This window comes from Pteropus vampyrus, unplaced genomic scaffold (assembly GCF_000151845.1).
Source record: "Pteropus vampyrus isolate Shadow unplaced genomic scaffold, Pvam_2.0 Scaffold37, whole genome shotgun sequence".
Classification (NCBI taxonomy): domain Eukaryota; kingdom Metazoa; phylum Chordata; class Mammalia; order Chiroptera; family Pteropodidae; genus Pteropus; species Pteropus vampyrus.
The window spans coordinates 6,686,594-6,704,118 of NW_011888818.1; the positions used below are offsets into that span (position 1 = coordinate 6,686,594).

General features: G+C 49.2%; 4 protein-coding genes across 7 annotated transcripts; 2 read left to right on the forward strand and 2 right to left on the reverse strand.

Moving 5' to 3' along the window:
* Nucleotides 1-35: 35 nt before the first annotated feature.
* MRPL53 (mitochondrial ribosomal protein L53) lies at nt 36-4,182 on the forward strand. 2 transcript variants are annotated; one of them, XM_023529465.1, is made up of 4 exons: nt 36-237; nt 337-449; nt 557-636; nt 4,055-4,182. In XM_023529465.1, the coding sequence occupies exons 1-4, from the start codon at nt 74-76 to the stop codon at nt 4,088-4,090; spliced, it is 393 nt and encodes a 130-aa protein (XP_023385233.1). In that variant the 5' UTR covers nt 36-73; the 3' UTR covers nt 4,091-4,182. The 2 variants fall into 2 exon arrangements, with proteins under 2 accessions (XP_023385233.1, XP_011356407.1); XM_011358105.2 differs by lacking the exon at nt 4,055-4,182 and having other exon boundaries at nt 557-3,302.
* A 9-nt stretch (nt 4,183-4,191) lies between these two features.
* Nucleotides 4,192-7,957, forward strand: MOGS (mannosyl-oligosaccharide glucosidase). The gene is made up of 4 exons (XM_023529461.1): nt 4,192-4,700; nt 4,888-5,114; nt 5,583-5,779; nt 6,008-7,957. Exons 1-4 carry the CDS (start codon nt 4,349-4,351, stop codon nt 7,746-7,748), a joined length of 2,517 nt encoding a protein of 838 aa, XP_023385229.1. The 5' UTR covers nt 4,192-4,348; the 3' UTR covers nt 7,749-7,957.
* A 158-nt stretch (nt 7,958-8,115) lies between these two features.
* On the reverse strand, nt 8,116-10,883 carry WBP1 (WW domain binding protein 1). Of its 3 annotated transcripts, none has more exons than XM_011358114.2 (5): nt 10,567-10,883; nt 9,855-9,975; nt 9,257-9,359; nt 8,955-9,131; nt 8,116-8,790 (listed from the first exon to the last, which is right to left on the reverse strand). In XM_011358114.2, exons 2-5 carry the CDS (start codon nt 9,906-9,908, stop codon nt 8,330-8,332), a joined length of 795 nt encoding a protein of 264 aa, XP_011356416.1. In that variant the 5' UTR covers nt 9,909-9,975; nt 10,567-10,883; the 3' UTR covers nt 8,116-8,329. The 3 variants fall into 3 exon arrangements, with proteins under 3 accessions (XP_011356416.1, XP_011356414.1, XP_011356415.1); XM_011358112.2 differs by lacking the exon at nt 10,567-10,883 and adding an exon at nt 10,311-10,549 and having other exon boundaries at nt 9,874-9,975; XM_011358113.2 differs by lacking the exon at nt 9,855-9,975 and having other exon boundaries at nt 10,311-10,578.
* Nucleotides 10,884-11,032: 149 nt separating this feature from the next.
* Nucleotides 11,033-13,883, reverse strand: INO80B (INO80 complex subunit B). The gene is made up of 5 exons (XM_011358115.2): nt 13,695-13,883; nt 13,271-13,463; nt 12,930-13,048; nt 12,606-12,775; nt 11,033-11,647 (listed from the first exon to the last, which is right to left on the reverse strand). The coding sequence occupies exons 1-5, from the start codon at nt 13,750-13,752 to the stop codon at nt 11,117-11,119; spliced, it is 1,071 nt and encodes a 356-aa protein (XP_011356417.1). The 5' UTR covers nt 13,753-13,883; the 3' UTR covers nt 11,033-11,116.
* Between the last annotated feature and the right edge of the window lie 3,642 nt (nt 13,884-17,525).

Below are 17,525 nucleotides of genomic sequence, written 5' to 3' on the forward strand. Positions count from 1 at the left end.
TGGCCTTCTCCTCTGGGACTGCAGAGCCGAGGCACCTGAGAGTCCGCCCTAGCTGCACTTGGTGCCTGCGGCAATGCGGCCACGCACAGCCCCTTACACTGACGACACTTCCGCCCGCGCGAGTGTTTCCGGGGCGGAGGTTACCATGGCTGCGGCTTTGGCTCGGCTGGGGCTCCGGGCTGTCAAGCAGGTTCGGGTTCAGTTCTGCCCCTTTGAGAAGAACGTGGAGTCCACGAGGTACGAGAGGGAGGGAGTGGGGATTGGAAGGGACGCGCCTTCCTCCCACTATGGGTCCACCCCCCTCGGCCCAGCACTCACACTGCTTTCCCACCGCAGGACCTTCCTCCAGGCTGTGAGTAGCGAGAAGGTCCGCTCCACCAACCTCAGCTGCTCAGTGATTGCGGACGTGAGGCACGATGGCTCCGATCCCTGCGTGGACGTGCTCTTTGGTGGGCTCGCGAGGGAGTCTGGCGGGAGTGGGCGGCAGGCAGCCCGCGCGCCCGCAGCCTGGGCCTCTCTGTCCTTCTTGTACTTGATTCGTTCGTTTCTTCCCCAGGGGACGGGCATCGCCTGATTCTGCGCGGCGCCCACCTCACTGCCCAGGAAATGCTCACCGCCTTCGCTTCCCACATCCAGGCAAGGAGCGCGGCGGGGAGCGGGGACAAGCCTGACGCTGGTGCCGGGCGCTAACTGCGCGGAAGAGACTAAAAAGCCTGGGATTTGCTAGGACACTTATCCAAGAAAAGCTTGAATTAATCACTCAAATCATTATCTAGAGAGCCACAGAGAGCCCCCCGCCACACACACACACCCGCCCCCCGTGGCTACAAATTCAACCATTGTTTCTGGGACGAGACAGGATCCGGAGGTGTCTGGACAAACTTGAATTTATTTCACTTTTTTACCATCATTCATTGTTTAACCGTTTTGATTTTGGCTTCCCCCGTAACTCTCAAGGTACCTCTTGAACTACCTTCTTGGGTTAAACCCTACATTTCTGTTTGGCTTTAATCTCAACTTTTTTGTTATAGTCGGATTACCTACTACCAGTTTTCTCCAAATCCTACCAACACTCTGTCCAAATAGAATTGATAATCTTACATACACATATACATACAAGCCTCACCCTCTGACTTGCCCATTACTTTTAAAGGTACTTCATCTGCTCAGCCACCTGGGCTGGAAACTACAGCATTATCTCTGGTTCTGTCCTCTCCTTTTTCCTGCATAGCTAGTCAGTAAATTCTGAATATTGTGTCTTAAACAAAAGCTCTTGAAATGTTCTCTTCAATCCTATTCTTCTCCTTATTGCATTCTCCCACCAGTCTCCTTTTTTTCTAATCATTTTTGAGGCTGCTTAATTTTATCTTTCCAAAGCACATCACTGGTTATATGTCTCACTACTACTTGTTTCAAAGAATAGTTCCTGAAGTACTTTTAGGCATTGTGCTTAAAGTATTTTTCATACTGAGTTACCACCTATTAGTATCAATCATGAAATCAATTTAGGGGGTAAATCAGCCTTTTAAAAACAAAGTAAAATAGAATTAAAAGTATCAGAATGTATGACACATGGAATAGGAAGTATTTTTTAAGAAACTTAAGTTTTAAGCATATAATTATGAATATATGTGTATGTAGATGTATATATATAAAGTATGTGCATACATGTGTATCTGCACGTACGTAGTTGCAATAGAGAATTATTTCTTTCTGTAGGTTATGGGAAAAAATGGTTGCGAGCCATTTACTAGTTTAGAGAACTTCAGAATGCTCAACGAGGCAATCAAGGATCTCTAGATATTGGCTCCTGTGTACTTTGCCAAATACATTTTCCATGACTTTCCTACCACATTGCTATACTGCTTCTTTGCTTAAAAGAGTGCTACCTTCAAAGGGCTGTTTTTTCTCTCCCTTTTAAAAAAGAAAACTATCAGGAAGCAGTATAGTGTAGTTAAGAGCCAGAACACCTGGGGTTGAACTCCCACCTCTGCCCTTAAGTAGTTATGTAACTTTGGACAAATTACTTATTCTCTCAGTGCCTGTCCCCTCATTTGTAAAATGGGGATAATAGTACTTACCTTATAAGATTATTGAGAGGATTGAATAAATTGATATCTCTTGGGCACCCAGAACATTACTGGGAATTAAATAAATGTTATGTAAGAGGCCTTATCCTACTTCAGGTACACCATGAGAAGGCAGGGTTCTTTGGAAAAGACAGTAATGCTGAGAAAGATAGAAGACAGCAGGAAAAGAAGAAGATCAAATATGAAGTGGATTGACTCCATAAAAGAAGTCATAGGCATGAGTTTATAGGAGTTGATCAGGGCTGTTGACATTGGGGACATTACTCATTCATGGGTCACCAGGAGTCTGAGCCAACTCAATGGCAGGTCACACAAGAGGCTTTATGTTATAGTTGAAAAGATACAATCTAGATTTGAGTTTCCGAGCTCTGGTTAATTGGCTATTATCTTTGGCTAGACTTAACCACTCATTTGTAAAATGGGGATGGTTCAAACATTGCTATAAACATGGATCGAGCACTGGCACTGTATTTCTAGATTGCGAATTTGAAGTTGGGGCTGTTTTCTCTGTGTCCCCAGCACCTTGCATAGTGCCTAATACAGAGTGTACAATAAATATTTGTTGAACTTACATTTAGCATCTACCTTGTGCTTATAATTGATTAGTAGTACTAAGATACAAAGATGAATAATAAAACAGGTATGCAATAAATGTTACAATAGATATGTGCACTAGGTGCAGTGGTAGCAAGGAAGACAAGACTGTGAATTTGGGCAGAAGGCTTGTCGAATTGTTGAATGAGCAAGAAGTTACCAGTGCAGAATGGAGCCAGAAATCAGATTATAGTGAAATAGGAAGTGGGCATGCAGCATAGCATAAAGTATTAGATTTATATATGAGTTTGGATGGGAGGTGTGATAATAGCTAGAGTAGCATAAAGGTATGGAGTAGAGTTTTTCAAAAGATGATAGGGATTCGTACTTTATGAAAATACCTTCTGTGGAGGAGAGACTACTCCTTAATGTGACTGCTGCCTGACTCACCGGGTAGATCCTAGCCAGAACAGAGATTGCTTCCCAAAAATCCCCTCAGAGACTTTGATCGACCTTTCCCAGCCCCAGGCAAGAATATAAGGCATTTTACTCCTATCTGGTTTAGGTCACACCCCTTAGCGCCTGTCATGTGGTGTGGAGGATATTCATGTCTTGCTGCTACCCAATACGCACCTTATATGAAAGTTCCCTTAATAAATTCCAGATGTAATGATGGAATTGTCAGCCTCTTTCTCCAGTCTTTTTGCCCTAGGGAATTTTACGTAATACCGTGTATGCTGAGCTGTTGGTGAGAAATAAGTAACTGAATCTAAGCGCTCTGAACCACCACCAAATGTAATGTTGACTCTTCTAGGTCAACTTGAGATGCTGATGCTACCCCTTTCCTACAGCCTTTCCTGGCCTGGACATAAGTGACCCTTAAGCTCCTTTGCTTCCTGGGTTGTAGAAAAGAAAAAATATGCATTCTCTAAGTGCCCACACCACCATTATTGTCCTTTTTAGGGTTCATCTAGATAAGGAATCTTGTAAACTGATGGAGATATGATTTGTCTAAAGTGCAAAGATACTGCTGGAACAGATTTAAGGCTTCCTCTTGGGCCCACTCCAGCACTCTCCACTAGGAAAGTGAGCAAAAACGATCCAGTTTGATTCAGATACACCTGGGTTCCAAGTGCCCCACTTTCTGTCTCCGGCCAGGGCCAAGTGACTTTAACTTTCTAAGCCACAGTTTTCAGCCACCTGAGTGGGGCATGGTAGGGAGAGGTTAAAAGTAAAAGCATCTCAGGTGTGTATGTATATATACATATACATATATATATATATGTATATGTGTAATATACATATATATGTATATATATATATATACACACACACACATACACACACATATATATGTATACACACACACATTTGAAATATATTTAAAAGAGCGCAGTGTGAGATTGGTTTCTTTTTTTTTTTTCTCCTAGCCTGTAAACTCCGTAAGGACACCAAATAAATGCTAACCCAGTGAACGCGGAGCCTACCCAATGACTAGCCCTGTGCCACACCCGCGATAGCGGTTCGGAGCTCGGTGTCTTAACCTGACGTAGCGGGGCTGGACTTCCGGCAAGAGGCGGAAGCAGAGCAGAAGGCCGGGGCAGGCTGTTGCTGCTGAAAAATCTGTGGCTACCCCGCGCTGCGCTCGAGCCGAGGAGGCGAGGCAGACCTCGGGCTCCTTTGCCGCCTCCCGGAGCTCTCACGACGCCGACCTCCTTGCCAGAATGGCTCGGGGCGAGCGGCGGCGCCGCGGAACGCTGGCAGATGGAGCGCGGACCGCTGAGGGGGCGTCTCGAAGCGGCACCGCGCGACGGGACAGCCGTGTTGGCATGACCCGTGGCACGGTCGCGGGAGCCGTTCTGGCCATCGTAGTCCTGCCTCTGGCCCTGAGTCTGTCGGGAAGCTGGCTGCTGGCGTGGCATCGCGCGCGGCAGGCGGTCACGCTGCACTCCGCGCCCCCCGCGCTGCCTCTCAACTCTTCGAGCCCCGCCGTGGCCCCGCACCTCTTCTGGGGCACTTACCGCCCTCACGTATACTTTGGCATGAAGACCCGCAGCGCTCAGCCCCTCCTCACCGGTAACCGGGCCCCAGCGGGCAGGCAGGCGAACTCTTAATCTGGATGCCCCAGCTTCATGCCAGAGCAGGAATGGGGAGGAGTGGATCAGGAGAGTTATGAAGAGGGATGACCCTGAAGTTCTCAGAGACCCAGAGGGACAGGATCCTTTCTCTCTCTCTTTGACTTACGTGGCCATTCTACCCCCAGGACTGATGTGGGCGCAGCAAGGGCCTGCCCCAGGGACCCCTAAGCTCAGGCACACGTGTGAGCAGGGAGACGGAGTGGGTCCCTATGGCTGGGAGTTCCACGACGGTCTCTCCTTCGGGCGGCAGCACATCCAGGATGGGGCTTTAAGGCTCACTACTGAATTCGTCAAGAGACCTGGGGGTCAGCACGGAGGAGACTGGAGCTGGAGAGTGACTGTAGAGCCTCAGGTCAGGGTCTCAGGACACCGTTACCCCAGCTCAGACTCCTTCCACCCTTCCTTTGCTGCCAGGAATGCAGTATGAAGTGGGGAGGAGTGGGTAGTAACAGCTCTGAGTCTGCCTGCCTTAAACACTTGCCTGTAAGATCATCTCTATTTACTATCTCTGGTTTCCTTTTCTGTAAAATGGAGATAAAAATAGCACCTAACTCAACAAGACTGTAAGAATTAAAGGAAATAATATATAGTGTTCTTAGCATAATACATGGCATAGAAGTGCTCTCTTATTTCCCAGAGAACCATGTGCAAGGCTCTTTATTTCATCCCACTGTGTGCTTACCTGCAGTGACCCTCAACACTGCCAGATGTATGATTCTCATGTTGCTCCTACCTGGTGCTCCTTTCCCTCAATAAGTCTGATTCTCAAGGGAGAATGCCAATCTAATGTTGTGTTTTTCTGTCCTCTGTGGTCATCCAGGCCCCAGGTACCTCTGCCCTCCCTTTGGTGTCCTTGTTCTTCTATGTGGTGACAGATGGCGAGGAAGTCTTAGTGCCAGAGGTTGGAGCTAAGGGGCAGTTGAAGTTCATCAGTGGGCACACCAATGAACTTGGTGACTTCCGTTTTACACTTCTGGCACCAACCAGTCCTGGGGATACTGGTCCCAAGTATGGCAGGTAACTGGGGGAAGAGAGTGTGGGGTGGTGGTAGGGGTGGTATGGATGCTCACTTGATTTCTTTCTCCCCTACTCTGCCCTCTTTCCAGTTATTTTCCTTCTCACTAGGCTCCAGTCCCTTGCATTGCCAAAATCCTCCCATACTGACTCCTGATCACCTCATATTTCTTAGTAATACCCTCTACTTCCTCCTCGATAATACTTCCTATTTATCTTTTTCTCTTCAAGCTACAATGTCTTCTGGTCCTCCAACCCAGGACTTCCCTTGCTGACAGAAGTGGTGAAGAGTCGCCTAAATAGCTGGTTTCAGCATCGGCCCCCAGGGGCCTCCTCTGAACGCTACCTTGGCTTGCCAGGATCTCTGAAGTGGGAGGACAGAGGCCCAAGTGGGCAAGGACAGGGACAAGGGCAGTTCTTGATACAACAGGTGACACTGAAAGTCCCATTTTCAATGGAGCTGGTATTTGAATCAGGCAGTGCCCGGGCAGAAAACCAAGCCCTGGGGCAGCTGGCAGGTAGCCTGCTGACCCAGGCCCTGGAGAGCCATACTGAAGCCTTTAGAGAGCGATTTGAGAAGACGTTCCGGCTGCAGGAGAAGGGCCTGAGCACTGAGGAGCAGGCTTTGGGTCAGGCCGCCCTCAGTGACCTCCTCGGTGGAATTGGCTACTTCTATGGACAAGGTCTGGTATTGCCAGACACGAGTGTTGAGGGGTCTGAGCAGAAGGTGGCCCCAGCCCTTTTCCCACCTGTCCCTCTCTTCACAGCAGTGCCCTCCCGGTCATTCTTTCCACGAGGCTTCCTCTGGGACGAGGGCTTTCACCAGCTGGTGGTCCAGCGGTGGGATCCCTACCTCACCCGGGAAGCCCTAGGCCACTGGCTGGGGCTGCTCAATGCTGATGGCTGGATTGGGCGGGAGCAGGTGCTGGGGGATGAGGCTCGAGCCCGGGTACCCCCAGAATTCCTGGTGCAACGGACAGTCCACGCCAACCCCCCAACCCTACTTTTACCTGTAGCCCACATGCTAAAGGGTGGTGACCCTGCCGACTTAGCCTTCCTCCGCAGGGCCTTCCCCCGCCTGCATGCATGGTTCTCTTGGCTCCATCAGAGCCAGGCAGGGCCAGTGCCATTGTCTTACCGCTGGCGGGGCCGGGACCCAGTTTTGCCAACCCTATTGAACCCCAAGACACTGCCTTCAGGGCTAGATGACTATCCCCGGGCTTCACACCCTTCAGCCACCGAGCGGCACCTGGACCTGCGGTGCTGGGTGGCACTAGGTGCCCGTGTGATGGTGCGGCTAGCAGAGCAGCTAGGAGAAACTGAGGCAGCTGCAGAGCTGGGCCCACTGGCTGCCTCATTGGAGACAGAGGAAATCCTGGATGAGCTCCACTGGGCCCCAGAGCTAGGAGTCTTTGCAGACTTTGGGAACCACACAAAAGCCGTGCATCTAAAGCCTCAGTCCCCTCAGGGGCTAGTGCGGGTAGTGGGCCGGCCCCATCCTCGCTTACAATATGTGGATGCATTGGGCTATGTCAGTCTTTTTCCCTTGCTGCTGCGGCTGCTGGACCCCCACTCATCCCGCCTTGGTCCTCTGCTGGATGTTCTAGCTGACAGTCGTCATCTCTGGAGCCCCTTTGGTTTGCGCTCCCTTGCAGCCTCTAGCTCCTTTTATGGCCAGCGCAATTCAGAGCATGATCCTCCCTACTGGCGGGGTGCTGTGTGGCTCAATATCAACTACCTGGCCTTGGGAGCTCTCCACCACTATGGGCATCTGGAGGGTCCCCACCAGGCCCGGGCTGCCAAGCTCCACAAGAAGCTGCGTGCCAATGTGGTGGGCAATGTGTGGCGGCAGTACCAGGCCACAGGGTTCCTGTGGGAGCACTACAGTGACTGGGACGGGAAGGGCATGGGCTGCCGCCCTTTCCATGGTTGGACTAGCCTTGTCCTACTGGCCATGGCTGAAGACTACTAAAGGGGGAAGGGGGAAGGGGAGCCAGGCCCCTTGTGCCACTCTGGACTAGAGGGACAAGGTCTCTAGCTTCTTCCCCCCAGTCCTCAGATACCAGTTTCAGACTCTCCTCAGCTCATCTCAGGTTTCTCCTTACTGTCATCCCATACAGCTCTGGGGTGAATGTGAATTTGGAGTCTATTTTTCTAAATAAATTGAAAAACCATGCCAAACTCTTGCTCTTGCCAGCTTTGCCTCATCAAGAGGTCTTAATCCAGGCCTTAGGGATGCCTGCTGTCTTTCAGAGAAAGTACAAAAAGTGGCCATTACCTGTTCCCTCCAAATCCAGTGTCACATTAAGTGCAGTGCAGTGAGTTGAGCACTAGTCCACCCAAGTCCACAAGCATCTGGTTCACTTTAATGAGATCAAAGGCTCCTGTGTATGTTGTGGGGGTTAGAGCTAGCACAGTCCCCCAAACACTGCTCCTCTCCTCAGGATTCCAGCCCTTTTAGGCAGATTCTAGGAGGGCAGGGAAGAGGCAGAGAACTCAAGGAGTTGGGACCAGGGCTGTTTCTGGTGGACAAGTAACCCTCTCTAAGACTGCTTATGGGATGTTCCCTTCACTAGAAGTCAGCCCCACAGGAGAAACCTGGAGCATGGGATCTAGGGGCAGCACAAAAGGGGAGTGGTCCCCCAGATCTGGCTGGGTGACACTAACCCTAGCCTCCTTGAGTGGCTCGCCATCACTAGAGTCAGGACAAGGGCAGAGCTCAATACCCGAGTCACCGGTCAGGCGGCGATAGCGGCAGGAGAGGGGTGTGGGGACAGGGCTCACCCCTGCCTCAGGCCCACCCTCCTGATGAGGGGGGACACTCTGGTGGGAGGAAACACCTTCCACATTTGTTCCCTCGTAGTGGGCAGAGCAGCTAGAAGCAGAGGAGCAGCAGGTGCATTCCCTGGAAGCAGTCAAGGGGCAGCCTGAGGCCACAGTGTAAGGAGGCGGCGGTGTGCCCGGGTGGTGAACCACATCCTCATAGGCTGGAGGTTTGAAGGCGCTGAGGAGGCCTGCAGGAAAGAATGGCATGGTTGGTTGAAGGCAACCAGGGGTGAGGTGGCAGTCACTTTCTTGTTAGGGAAAGTGTGCTTTGAAATGTCTAGAAAGAATGGGGATGATTCAGGGTCCTAGTTGGGGAAGAGCCACTGGTAGCCCGGAGTCTCAAGTCACTCACGAAGGTCAAGCAGTGAACCAGTAGGGACAGGGCCAGCCCCATGGCATGCCCCATGGTAGGCCAATAAGTTGATCTCTCGCTGCCGCTGCTGTTGCTGCAGCCGGAGTTTAGCCCGTCGATGGCGGAAGGCACAACAGCAGCTAAAAAGGATGAGGACAGTCCAGAGCAGCCAGAACCCTGCAGGTGGTAAGGAGGAAGAGTCTTAGATACCTCACGCAGAGAAGGGTCCTTGAAGTCTGGAATTCTGAGGTCTAAGGGAGGGTGGGCAGAAGGACCTGCAAATAGCCCCGTTGGAGACTCACACCAGAGTTCATAGTAGTAGGTACAGCAGCCAGTCTCCCCGCAACAGTGACCACTCTCACAGAGGTAGGGCTGGTTGTTCACTCCTGGGCACAGCTCTCGAAGCTGGGAGCAAGGAGGCACTTAGATTCAAGGGCAATTCTAGCCCAAGGCACTGTCTACTCCACCCCTACCTGCTGCATGCACATACAGAAGAATCCCACCCTGTGAATCAAGTTTAGTTAAGAGATCTATGGAGAGAGAGAATAGTGGTGCTGAGAGGAGTGTTCAAAAATCTGAAGGGTTGTCACCAAGGAAGAGGATTTGGAAGAGCAAGAATCAGTCTAGAGAACAAGATGAAGGTATGGACATACAGAGCTGCAAATTTCAGCTTTGCATATAGGCTGGCCTCCAAGGTGTTTTCTGTTAATGGAGTGTTTTGGTAGAAGCCAGAAGACTGAGCTATCTCAAAGCCTTGGACAATGGGCAAGGGGTTTAAAGTAATTTCTAAAGCTAAAATGCTTTCATCATCCCCCACGGCCTGCCACTCCCCATCCCCAAGGTGATCTTTCCACCCTCGGGGCTCAGACTTCCTAGAGTAGAGAAGGGGCAGGGTGAGACCCAGAGCAGTGCTCCCAACCAGATGGGATTGCTGTGGATGATGAAGGATGGCATCCAGGGTGCGACTCTGGGTTCCAGGTCCTCTCCAAATTGCTCCCTCAAGAGAAGACGCTGCTGGATTCTGTTGTGACAATAGGCACACAGAAAAATATCACAAATAACTGTTGTAAGACAGGGAGCCTCCCTGGGGCCTCACTATGCCTCTGGTCACTGGAGAGCCACTGCAAGCTCCACTGCAGCCATGAGATGGGTCTATGAGGCTGCAGGAAAAGTCAACTGCATGCATCTACGTTACAAAGTTTAGACAAAGAGTGGAAGGGGCATATTTAGGAACTTCACAGTACCTTTAACTCCGTGAGCTCCTCCCCCATCCCCACCATTCCAAAAGAAAGGGGCAGTAAAGGGGAAAGGGAAATAAATGGCTGTCATGACAGGCTTTGGGAGCTGTTGGGATACCTGCTGTTGCGGCACCCGAAGTGCCTCCCAGGCCTCTTCGCTGCTGTTCCCGCTGCTGGCCTGAGCCATGCCTCCACCTACAGCCCCCAGAAGACCACAGCCTCTTCTACCGCCAGCTGCCCCGCCCCTGCCACCTCTGCCGCCACTGCCATGGTCCCTGCCCGGCCCATCTTCACTGCCGCTACCATCACTCCGCGGTCGGAGCTCCCATCCGGGGAGAGCTCTGCCAACTAGAACCCAGGTTGCTCTATCCTACCAATCAGCATCGCTCTCCGGCACATGAACCAATAGGAGCGGATCGGAGGCTTCTCCCGGTGACCAATACACAGCAGCGCCTACGCCACTCTCCCAGACAACAAGAGCTTTCACAGACAAAGAGTGGGGTAAGGCTCGAACCACGGCCCTGACAGACAGCGCCAGCAGCCAATAGAAACAGCAGAACAGGCTTCGAATTGTCAACCAATGAACGGCCGTCCAGAAGAGCAACTTTCCCCGCTGATTGGTTCGAGCCCTGCTTTCGGCAAGACGCCAAAAGCCTAACCACGCCAGGTAATTCTGCTGGAAATCCTGCTGGAAGAGGTAGCAGGATCCCAAGTCAGTTGGAGTCTGGGAGCTAGCGGCCAGTCTTCCTGCGGCCTGGCGTCGACGCAAGCTCCGATTGGAGCAAGATGTGTGTACGGGGAATTGGCCTCCCATACCCCATTCTCCCAATTCTGTACAAGTCGGGACACCGGATAAAATTTAATAGGGTGGGGAAGACACTGAATCCAGGCAGGAGAGAGGGCAGAGAGTCTGGGTTAAGGACCTTACGTAGCCAAAAGGGGGGATCCAGGCCCCTCGGGCCCCCCCAGCCTCATCTGCAGGTTGATGCGGTAGCACTGAAGGCTGCAGAGCGCCTGGCCAGTGCGGGAGCAGGCGTACCGGCGCGGGTGCGGGCAGCCAGGGACAGAGCATCGTGGCGGAGGGCCAGATAGAGATGGTCGCTGAGACACTGGCACGGGGGTGGGGACGCCCGGTGGGAAGGAAAGGGTGGAACCCTGTGCCCCACTACTGTAGCGCACCATGGGGGCCGGGGCCACAGTCCGCCCTCCCCTCCGTTCGCCCCGAGCAGCCCCTCGGCCTCCCCGCCCGCTGGGCGCCGCAGTCTTGGTGAGGCGCTCAATAGTCTGGTTCTTGTGCTCCTCAGCCCGCCGCGCAGCCTGCAGCCGCCTCTTACGGGCCCGCTCCTCGCGCTTTAGCAGCATCTCCTCGGTGAGGGCGGGGGCAGGGCAGTCCCCAGCCACAGGCAGTGGCAGCATCGGGGAAGGCTGACTCTGCGCCTTCTGGAGCAGAGCTCGCTGGGGAGAGACAGATGGAGTCAGAAAATGGTCAGGCGAGGTCCGCAGGAACTGGGAAGGGGTAAGGAGTAAGGGTGTGAGGGTACGTAGAAAGCAGGGTTTCAAGGAGCACAGGCCTTGGGAAAAGGGGTGGAATGTGCACCCTTCTCCAGGATCCCTTAATACTGCCTCCTCCCAGGTCTCCAACTTACAGCTTTAGATCCTTGACTCTCAAGGTAAAGAGTATTAGTAATGTTACCTGCCTGTCCTGTGTACCATAACTGCACATGTCTGGGAGTTTTGGTTGTTGTTTTAAACCACTTTATCTCAATGGATAGCATCAATTGGATAACTGCTCAAGCCAGGTTTAGCCTTGATTCCTCTTCCCTGCACCCAACAAATGTCTACTTCCAAAATATATCCATCTGATTTTCTCCAACAACTTCACCTTGCTTCAAGCCACCACCATCTCTCACATGACTACTTCAACAGCTTTCTACCTGCTGTCCTGGTTTCATTCCTTAACTCCACTAAGAAACCAAAGCAATCTATGGAAATGTAAGTCAAATATATCACTTCTCTGCATACAATTCCTCCATGTCTTAGTCACACTTATCCTCCTTGACCACTAGGCATGTTCCACTCTCAGGGCTTTTGTGCCTGCTGGTCTCTCTGCCTGAAAAGCTCTTCTGGTATTGGAAATGTTTTCTCTTCATAGAGGTCATCCCTCCCTATCTAATGTTGTCTCTTTTCCACCACTTTCTGTTTCATCACTCTGTTTTTGTTATAAACCTAACAACTTTTCAAAATTATTTACTTATTTATCCCCCCAATACACACATGAATATCAGCTCCATGAGAACAGAAACCTTGTTTGTCTTTTCTCCATCACTGATTCCCCACTGCCCAGCAAAGTTCTTAGGACATGCAAGGTTCTCTCTATATATTTGGTAACTGAATAAAGAATGAATCAATTTACCTGTCGAGCAGTAAGCAGCCGTTCATTGATTTCCTTCTTGAGGTCTCCATTGTCATCCAGCTCCCCCTTCTCCAGGGCATCCAGCCACCTCTGTTCCTCCTCTTCCTCCTGACCCCCTAAGCCCCCTGATAGGTCACGAAGCGGGGAGGGGGACAAATTACTGTCTTCATCTGGAAAGTTGGAGAGATAAAATAATTGTTCAGATGGAGCACCCTAATTTGCCCAGGTTAATGCTGGGATACTCAAAATTCTCACCCCATCTCGAACAAAACCTCTCCCCTTAACCACGTATAAGAATAAACCCCACCTCCAGATCCTTCTCACCCAGCCAGGCACGGTACTGCTCAAGGGGGACTCCTTCCATAGGCTCCTCTTCATTATCCACAACCATAAGGGGAGAGGGTGAGCGAGGCCCCTCAGGAATCACAGTGAAGGTAGGAACACTGCAGAGAAGCAACACCACACTGTAAGCTGAGCAAGTGTCTGCCTTCTGCTTAGTAGCTACTTCTAGCTTTCTCTACACCCTCTAGTGTTCTTGCTGCCTTAACCTAGACCCTTAAGTCAGTGTCCATTCTCAGTCTCCTGGAAAGCTCAGCCAGCTTCCCCTTCTATCTTTGCCTGCTCCTTAAGTTCCCCAGGTAAAACCTTGGCTCTCTTAGCCTCACCTCTTGGTGCCTAGGACCTGCCCACCCAGCTTGATTTTGAGTTTGAGCTGGGGCTTGGGAGGAGATGGCTGTGTGGGCCCAGCCTCTTCTTCCTGGTGGTGTTTCTTCTTGTGTTTCTTCTTGTGCTTCTTGTGCTTTTTTTTGTGCACTCCGTGGCCGTGAGCACTCGCAAGACTCAACTCCAGCGCTTCCCCTGCGGAAGGAGAGACTCTCAACGGTGTTCGGTAGGAGCGGAGCAGTGAGAATCCTGAAGAACTCAATACCCCTTAAGAGGTCCCACTCTTCCCGCGGTACTCGCGGTTACCATAACAACAGCCCTGCCTTTCTCCTCCCACCTGTGGCGAAGTACCTTGGAAGCTCCGAAGAGGAAGACAAGGACTCCTTTTCTGTGAATGCCTAAGATGCTTTATCGACCTACACGTACCTGGCTCAGGGGCCTCCATAGCCCCAGAGGTGCTCCCGCGCCGCCACAGCTTACTCATGGGGTCTTGCTAGGAAACGAGGCTGGCAATGGTCGGGACACAGGCAGACATGCCTTTTCCGCCCCGCGGAAGAACTAACACCAGCAAAATAATCGGTCACTTCCGGTGCGTGGCAACCATGCTTGTGCGGGGCATGCTTTGCGGCTAAAAGTCCTCCCAGAGAAACAACAATACTCCCAACAAAAGTTCCGGACCCTTTGAGGCTGGAACAATTCAAATGGGCAGGGCTTTCCCCTGATTTCGTCTCTCCACACCGGATTCTAGAGCTCAGCGCGGGCGATTCAATTATTATTACACTCAGGCGTGGTGAGCATATGCTCCGGACCAAATTCGAGGCTAGGCTATGAGGATACAAAGATGAATATGAACACTTTCCTCCGTTTTTGAGGAGCTCACAGTTCGGTGGAAGAATACATAAGGAATTGTATTGCTGGCAAAACGGCAGAAGTGCTTAACAGCACAAGTGCCCTAGGAGCAGAGCAAGTGGTGTTTAAGCCTAAATTCTCATTAGTAGTGAAATGGGTAAGTGAATTATGGTGCATCTGTCCAATATGGACCATCATGTTGCTAACAAAAGTTAAGAGTGATCAGTAATTGATAAAATTGGCATGGAATTTAGATCAGAGTGGATAATAACACTGAAAACAATCTAGGTGTTCCTCTTATGAAACAACAAAATAATATGGTGTATGGATTTGGTACATCCATATAACGGGAAGCTCTGCTGCTATTAAAAGAAATGAGGCCCCAGGAGTTTACTCAAGAAACTGGTGATGGCAATTCTGATGGGTGACTGGGGAACAAGGATGAAGGGAGACTTGTTTTTCATAAAATACCCTTTCGTGCCTATGGAATTTTATATAAAATGTGTTTTGCCTAATTAAAAAAAAAAAGAACAAGGTAGATCTATGTGCTGATATATGAAACAAGAAAAGCAAGTTTTAAAATGATGTGATCCCATTTTAAAAGGCATAATATGCTACCATATGCATAGAAAAAAATTAAGGAATGTATACTATACCATTATTGGTGGTTATCCTTAGAAGTTGGAGAACTTTCACTATTTAGATCCATAATGAATTTTCTTACAGCCCATATTTATCACATTTATAATTAGAATAAAGCACCATCTATATACATATATTTAAATATGTATGATATGTGTATCTGAACAGGGTAGCAGCAGTGAACAAAAAAAGAACTGATTCAAGAGATTTCATTGGTTAAAGGAATCAACAAAAAATTTTATGTGAGAATTCAGTCAGTAAGTATAGTATAGTATAGTGATTCAATGTACTATAGAGATTCAAATTAAGAGAATAGACTTTGGAGTCAGACAAACCTATTATCAAATCCCAGTTCTACCATATGGACAAAAAAGGGGCCACATACTAAACCTGACAAGCTCAAGGCAGGCCCTACAAACTCAGAGACCAAAAGCAACCACATAGAATGGCGGATAGTCATGTCTTAGGCCTATAGCTTCCTCGAAAAAGGTCGATCTTTACCTTAAGTGAGCATGTCTATTGTCTTTTTGTATCTAAGATAACATACCTTTGAAATGTCAGAGTAATCCCTTTTTTGGGACCCCTGAGGGCACAACCCACTGCACCAAAGCATTAGACCACAGAACCCTCATTGTTATCTTGTTCCCCACATACCATCTCTATGTGCTGTAAATGTTGTTAACTATCCTGTACCCACCAATGTAAAAGGAGTGTGTGTCTCTCTGTTTTACTTTTTATCCAATCCCAGAGATTTCTCCGCTTTGCTTTCTTTCACTTGCTTAGTCTACCAATGGTTTTCACGTAACCTCCTTACATCTCCTCCTTTGATTCTAATGTATAAAATAAGCTGCCAATTCTCCAAAATTCTCTAGAGCACTTTCTCAATTCGTTGAAATTTTGCCTCCTGGCTATTGTCATCAGTTTGGCTCAAAGTCATAAAAATTCTCCACATATTTGGACGTTTCTTACATTGACAACCATCTATTAGCATGTAATCTTGGGCATAAAGTTATTTAAGCTCTCTGAACCTCAGATTTTAATTTTGTGAGATGGAATGAAGTAGGACCTACTTCACAGGGCTCTTTCAAGGAGTAAAGCAAATCTAGAATGTAAAGTACCTAAGGTAGTATCTGTCACATGGTAGATGTTCAATAAGCAAACAACAATAATAAATGACTTCAACATTTTTAGCCCAAGTATTTTGAGGGAATAAGGTGTTTTAAATAAAGAGAACATAGGGAGAGAAGCAAATAAAATGAGAATCATTTCTTTCTGCCTAAGGTACATTTGTACAGCCTGTGGGAATGCCCAGATGAAGATGGGCTACTGAGAGAAGAAGCCAATGCAGAAAATGTGAGTGGGGGTATCATCGGCATAATAAGAGGTCCCTAAAGGGAAGAGAACAGATGAAACATTCCAGCAAGAGCAAGTAGATAAAGAGGAAAGGACCAGAAACACATCTGAGCGGGCACCTGTCCTGGACGGGTAGGCAGACGAGCCAGGCTGGGTTGAGAAGAGGAGGTCAAGAGAGGCAAGAAAGGCATGCAAAGGCAGGGAGTATCAGCAGATGAAGGCTATCATCAGCTGTGTACAGACCTGCAAAGGGCAGGCTGAGCTCCAAGAAAAGGATGCATTCTAGTAGGGTGTGAAGGCAGTAGTCAATCCTCTATCACCAGGAGTTAAAGAGAGGGATCACCTGCAGTTAGTGTTAGAGTTTATAACCTGCTTTCATATCCCTTCTCTCCCTTGATCTCCATGGTAGTGCTGTAAGGGAGATGCTATCGTTCCCTCAAACTGAGGCACAGAGAAGTTAAATGATTTAGCCAATCAAATAGGGAGTGACAGAGCCCGACTCAAACAGAAGCTTCCTGACACTGGGCCTCGTGGTGTTTCCTCAACATCCTGATACCCAGTAGGGAAAAAGTGGGGACAGCAAGTAGCCACTGGCTTTATTATTTTGTTTTGTTTTTAGTTTTGCTTTGTTTAGAGTGGGAAAGATGTGAGTATGTTTGTAAGCTGAAAGGAATAACTTTATCCTTCCGAAAAGTTCTTGGCCTTATTTTTTAAATATAATTTATTTTGAAATAATTTTAAACTTACAGAAAAGTTGCAAGACCACAAATAACTTTTAAATCTTCAGATTTCTTTTAGGTATCTCTTTGCTGATTTACTTCAACTGATGGTTTATGGAGTACTTCCTACGTGCCAGGCACTGTGCATAAAGCAGTGGACAAGACAGACCGTCCCTCCCTGGGGAGCTTATGGTATAGAGAAGCGACAATAGATAGTCGCTTCCTTTCTTTCACCTCATCTATCCTTTGAGGTTTATCTCAAAGGCCACAAATTTTATAAAATCTTTTGATCTGCCTTTCCCACCAACCAGAAGAACTCCATTTTCCATGTAAATTTTTGCAAGTTGAGGACGTTTGTTGTTTTTCCTGTCCAGCATCCATTCCCTCACTGTAAGCTGAGCAAGTGTCTCCTGGAACAGTCTTTGGGAACCACTTCTCCCCTCCTCTCTCTTTCTCAGCTCACTGGGTTCTAACTGGTCTCCAGGAGTGTGTAAGTAGTCCAGGCCTGGCCCACTGGACAGAGAATCCTCCTTAGTATAGTGACTGTTTCAGGTCTGGCCACACCTCTGGCTACATAGATTGGTTTGGGAGGGATAAATGATCCCAAATGGCCCATAGTGAATACCAGACACATGTAGGCGCTTCAGGAAACAGCTCTCTTTTCCACTAAATTTAAGCCTGAAAAGTATAGACT

Bases quoted from the DNA above. Each gene is read 5' to 3' on its own strand.
- MRPL53 (XM_011358105.2), top strand. From the start codon at position 74: ATGCGGCCACGCACAGCCCCTTACACTGACGACACTTCCGCCCGCGCG. The intron at 238-336 runs GTACGAGAGGGA...TTCCCACCGCAG, and splicing joins AAGAACGTGGAGTCCACGAG to GACCTTCCTCCAGGCTGTGA. The intron at 450-556 runs GTGGGCTCGCGA...TTTCTTCCCCAG, and splicing joins CTGCGTGGACGTGCTCTTTG to GGGACGGGCATCGCCTGATT.
- MOGS (XM_023529461.1), top strand. From the start codon at position 4,349: ATGGCTCGGGGCGAGCGGCGGCGCCGCGGAACGCTGGCAGATGGAGCG. The intron at 5,115-5,582 runs GTCAGGGTCTCA...GTGGTCATCCAG, and splicing joins GAGTGACTGTAGAGCCTCAG to GCCCCAGGTACCTCTGCCCT. The intron at 5,780-6,007 runs GTAACTGGGGGA...TTTCTCTTCAAG, and splicing joins ACTGGTCCCAAGTATGGCAG to CTACAATGTCTTCTGGTCCT.
- WBP1 (XM_011358112.2), bottom strand. From the start codon at position 10,379: ATGGCTCAGGCCAGCAGCGGGAACAGCAGCGAAGAGGCCTGGGAGGCA. The intron at 9,976-10,310 runs GTATCCCAACAG...TTGTCACAACAG, and splicing joins TTCGGGTGCCGCAACAGCAG to AATCCAGCAGCGTCTTCTCT. The intron at 9,132-9,256 runs GTGAGTCTCCAA...TACCACCTGCAG, and splicing joins CTACTACTATGAACTCTGGT to GGTTCTGGCTGCTCTGGACT.
- INO80B (XM_011358115.2), bottom strand. From the start codon at position 13,752: ATGAGTAAGCTGTGGCGGCGCGGGAGCACCTCTGGGGCTATGGAGGCC. The intron at 12,776-12,929 runs GTGAGAAGGATC...CCAACTTTCCAG, and splicing joins GCAGTACCGTGCCTGGCTGG to ATGAAGACAGTAATTTGTCC. The intron at 11,648-12,605 runs GTAAATTGATTC...GTCTCTCCCCAG, and splicing joins GGCTGCTTACTGCTCGACAG to CGAGCTCTGCTCCAGAAGGC.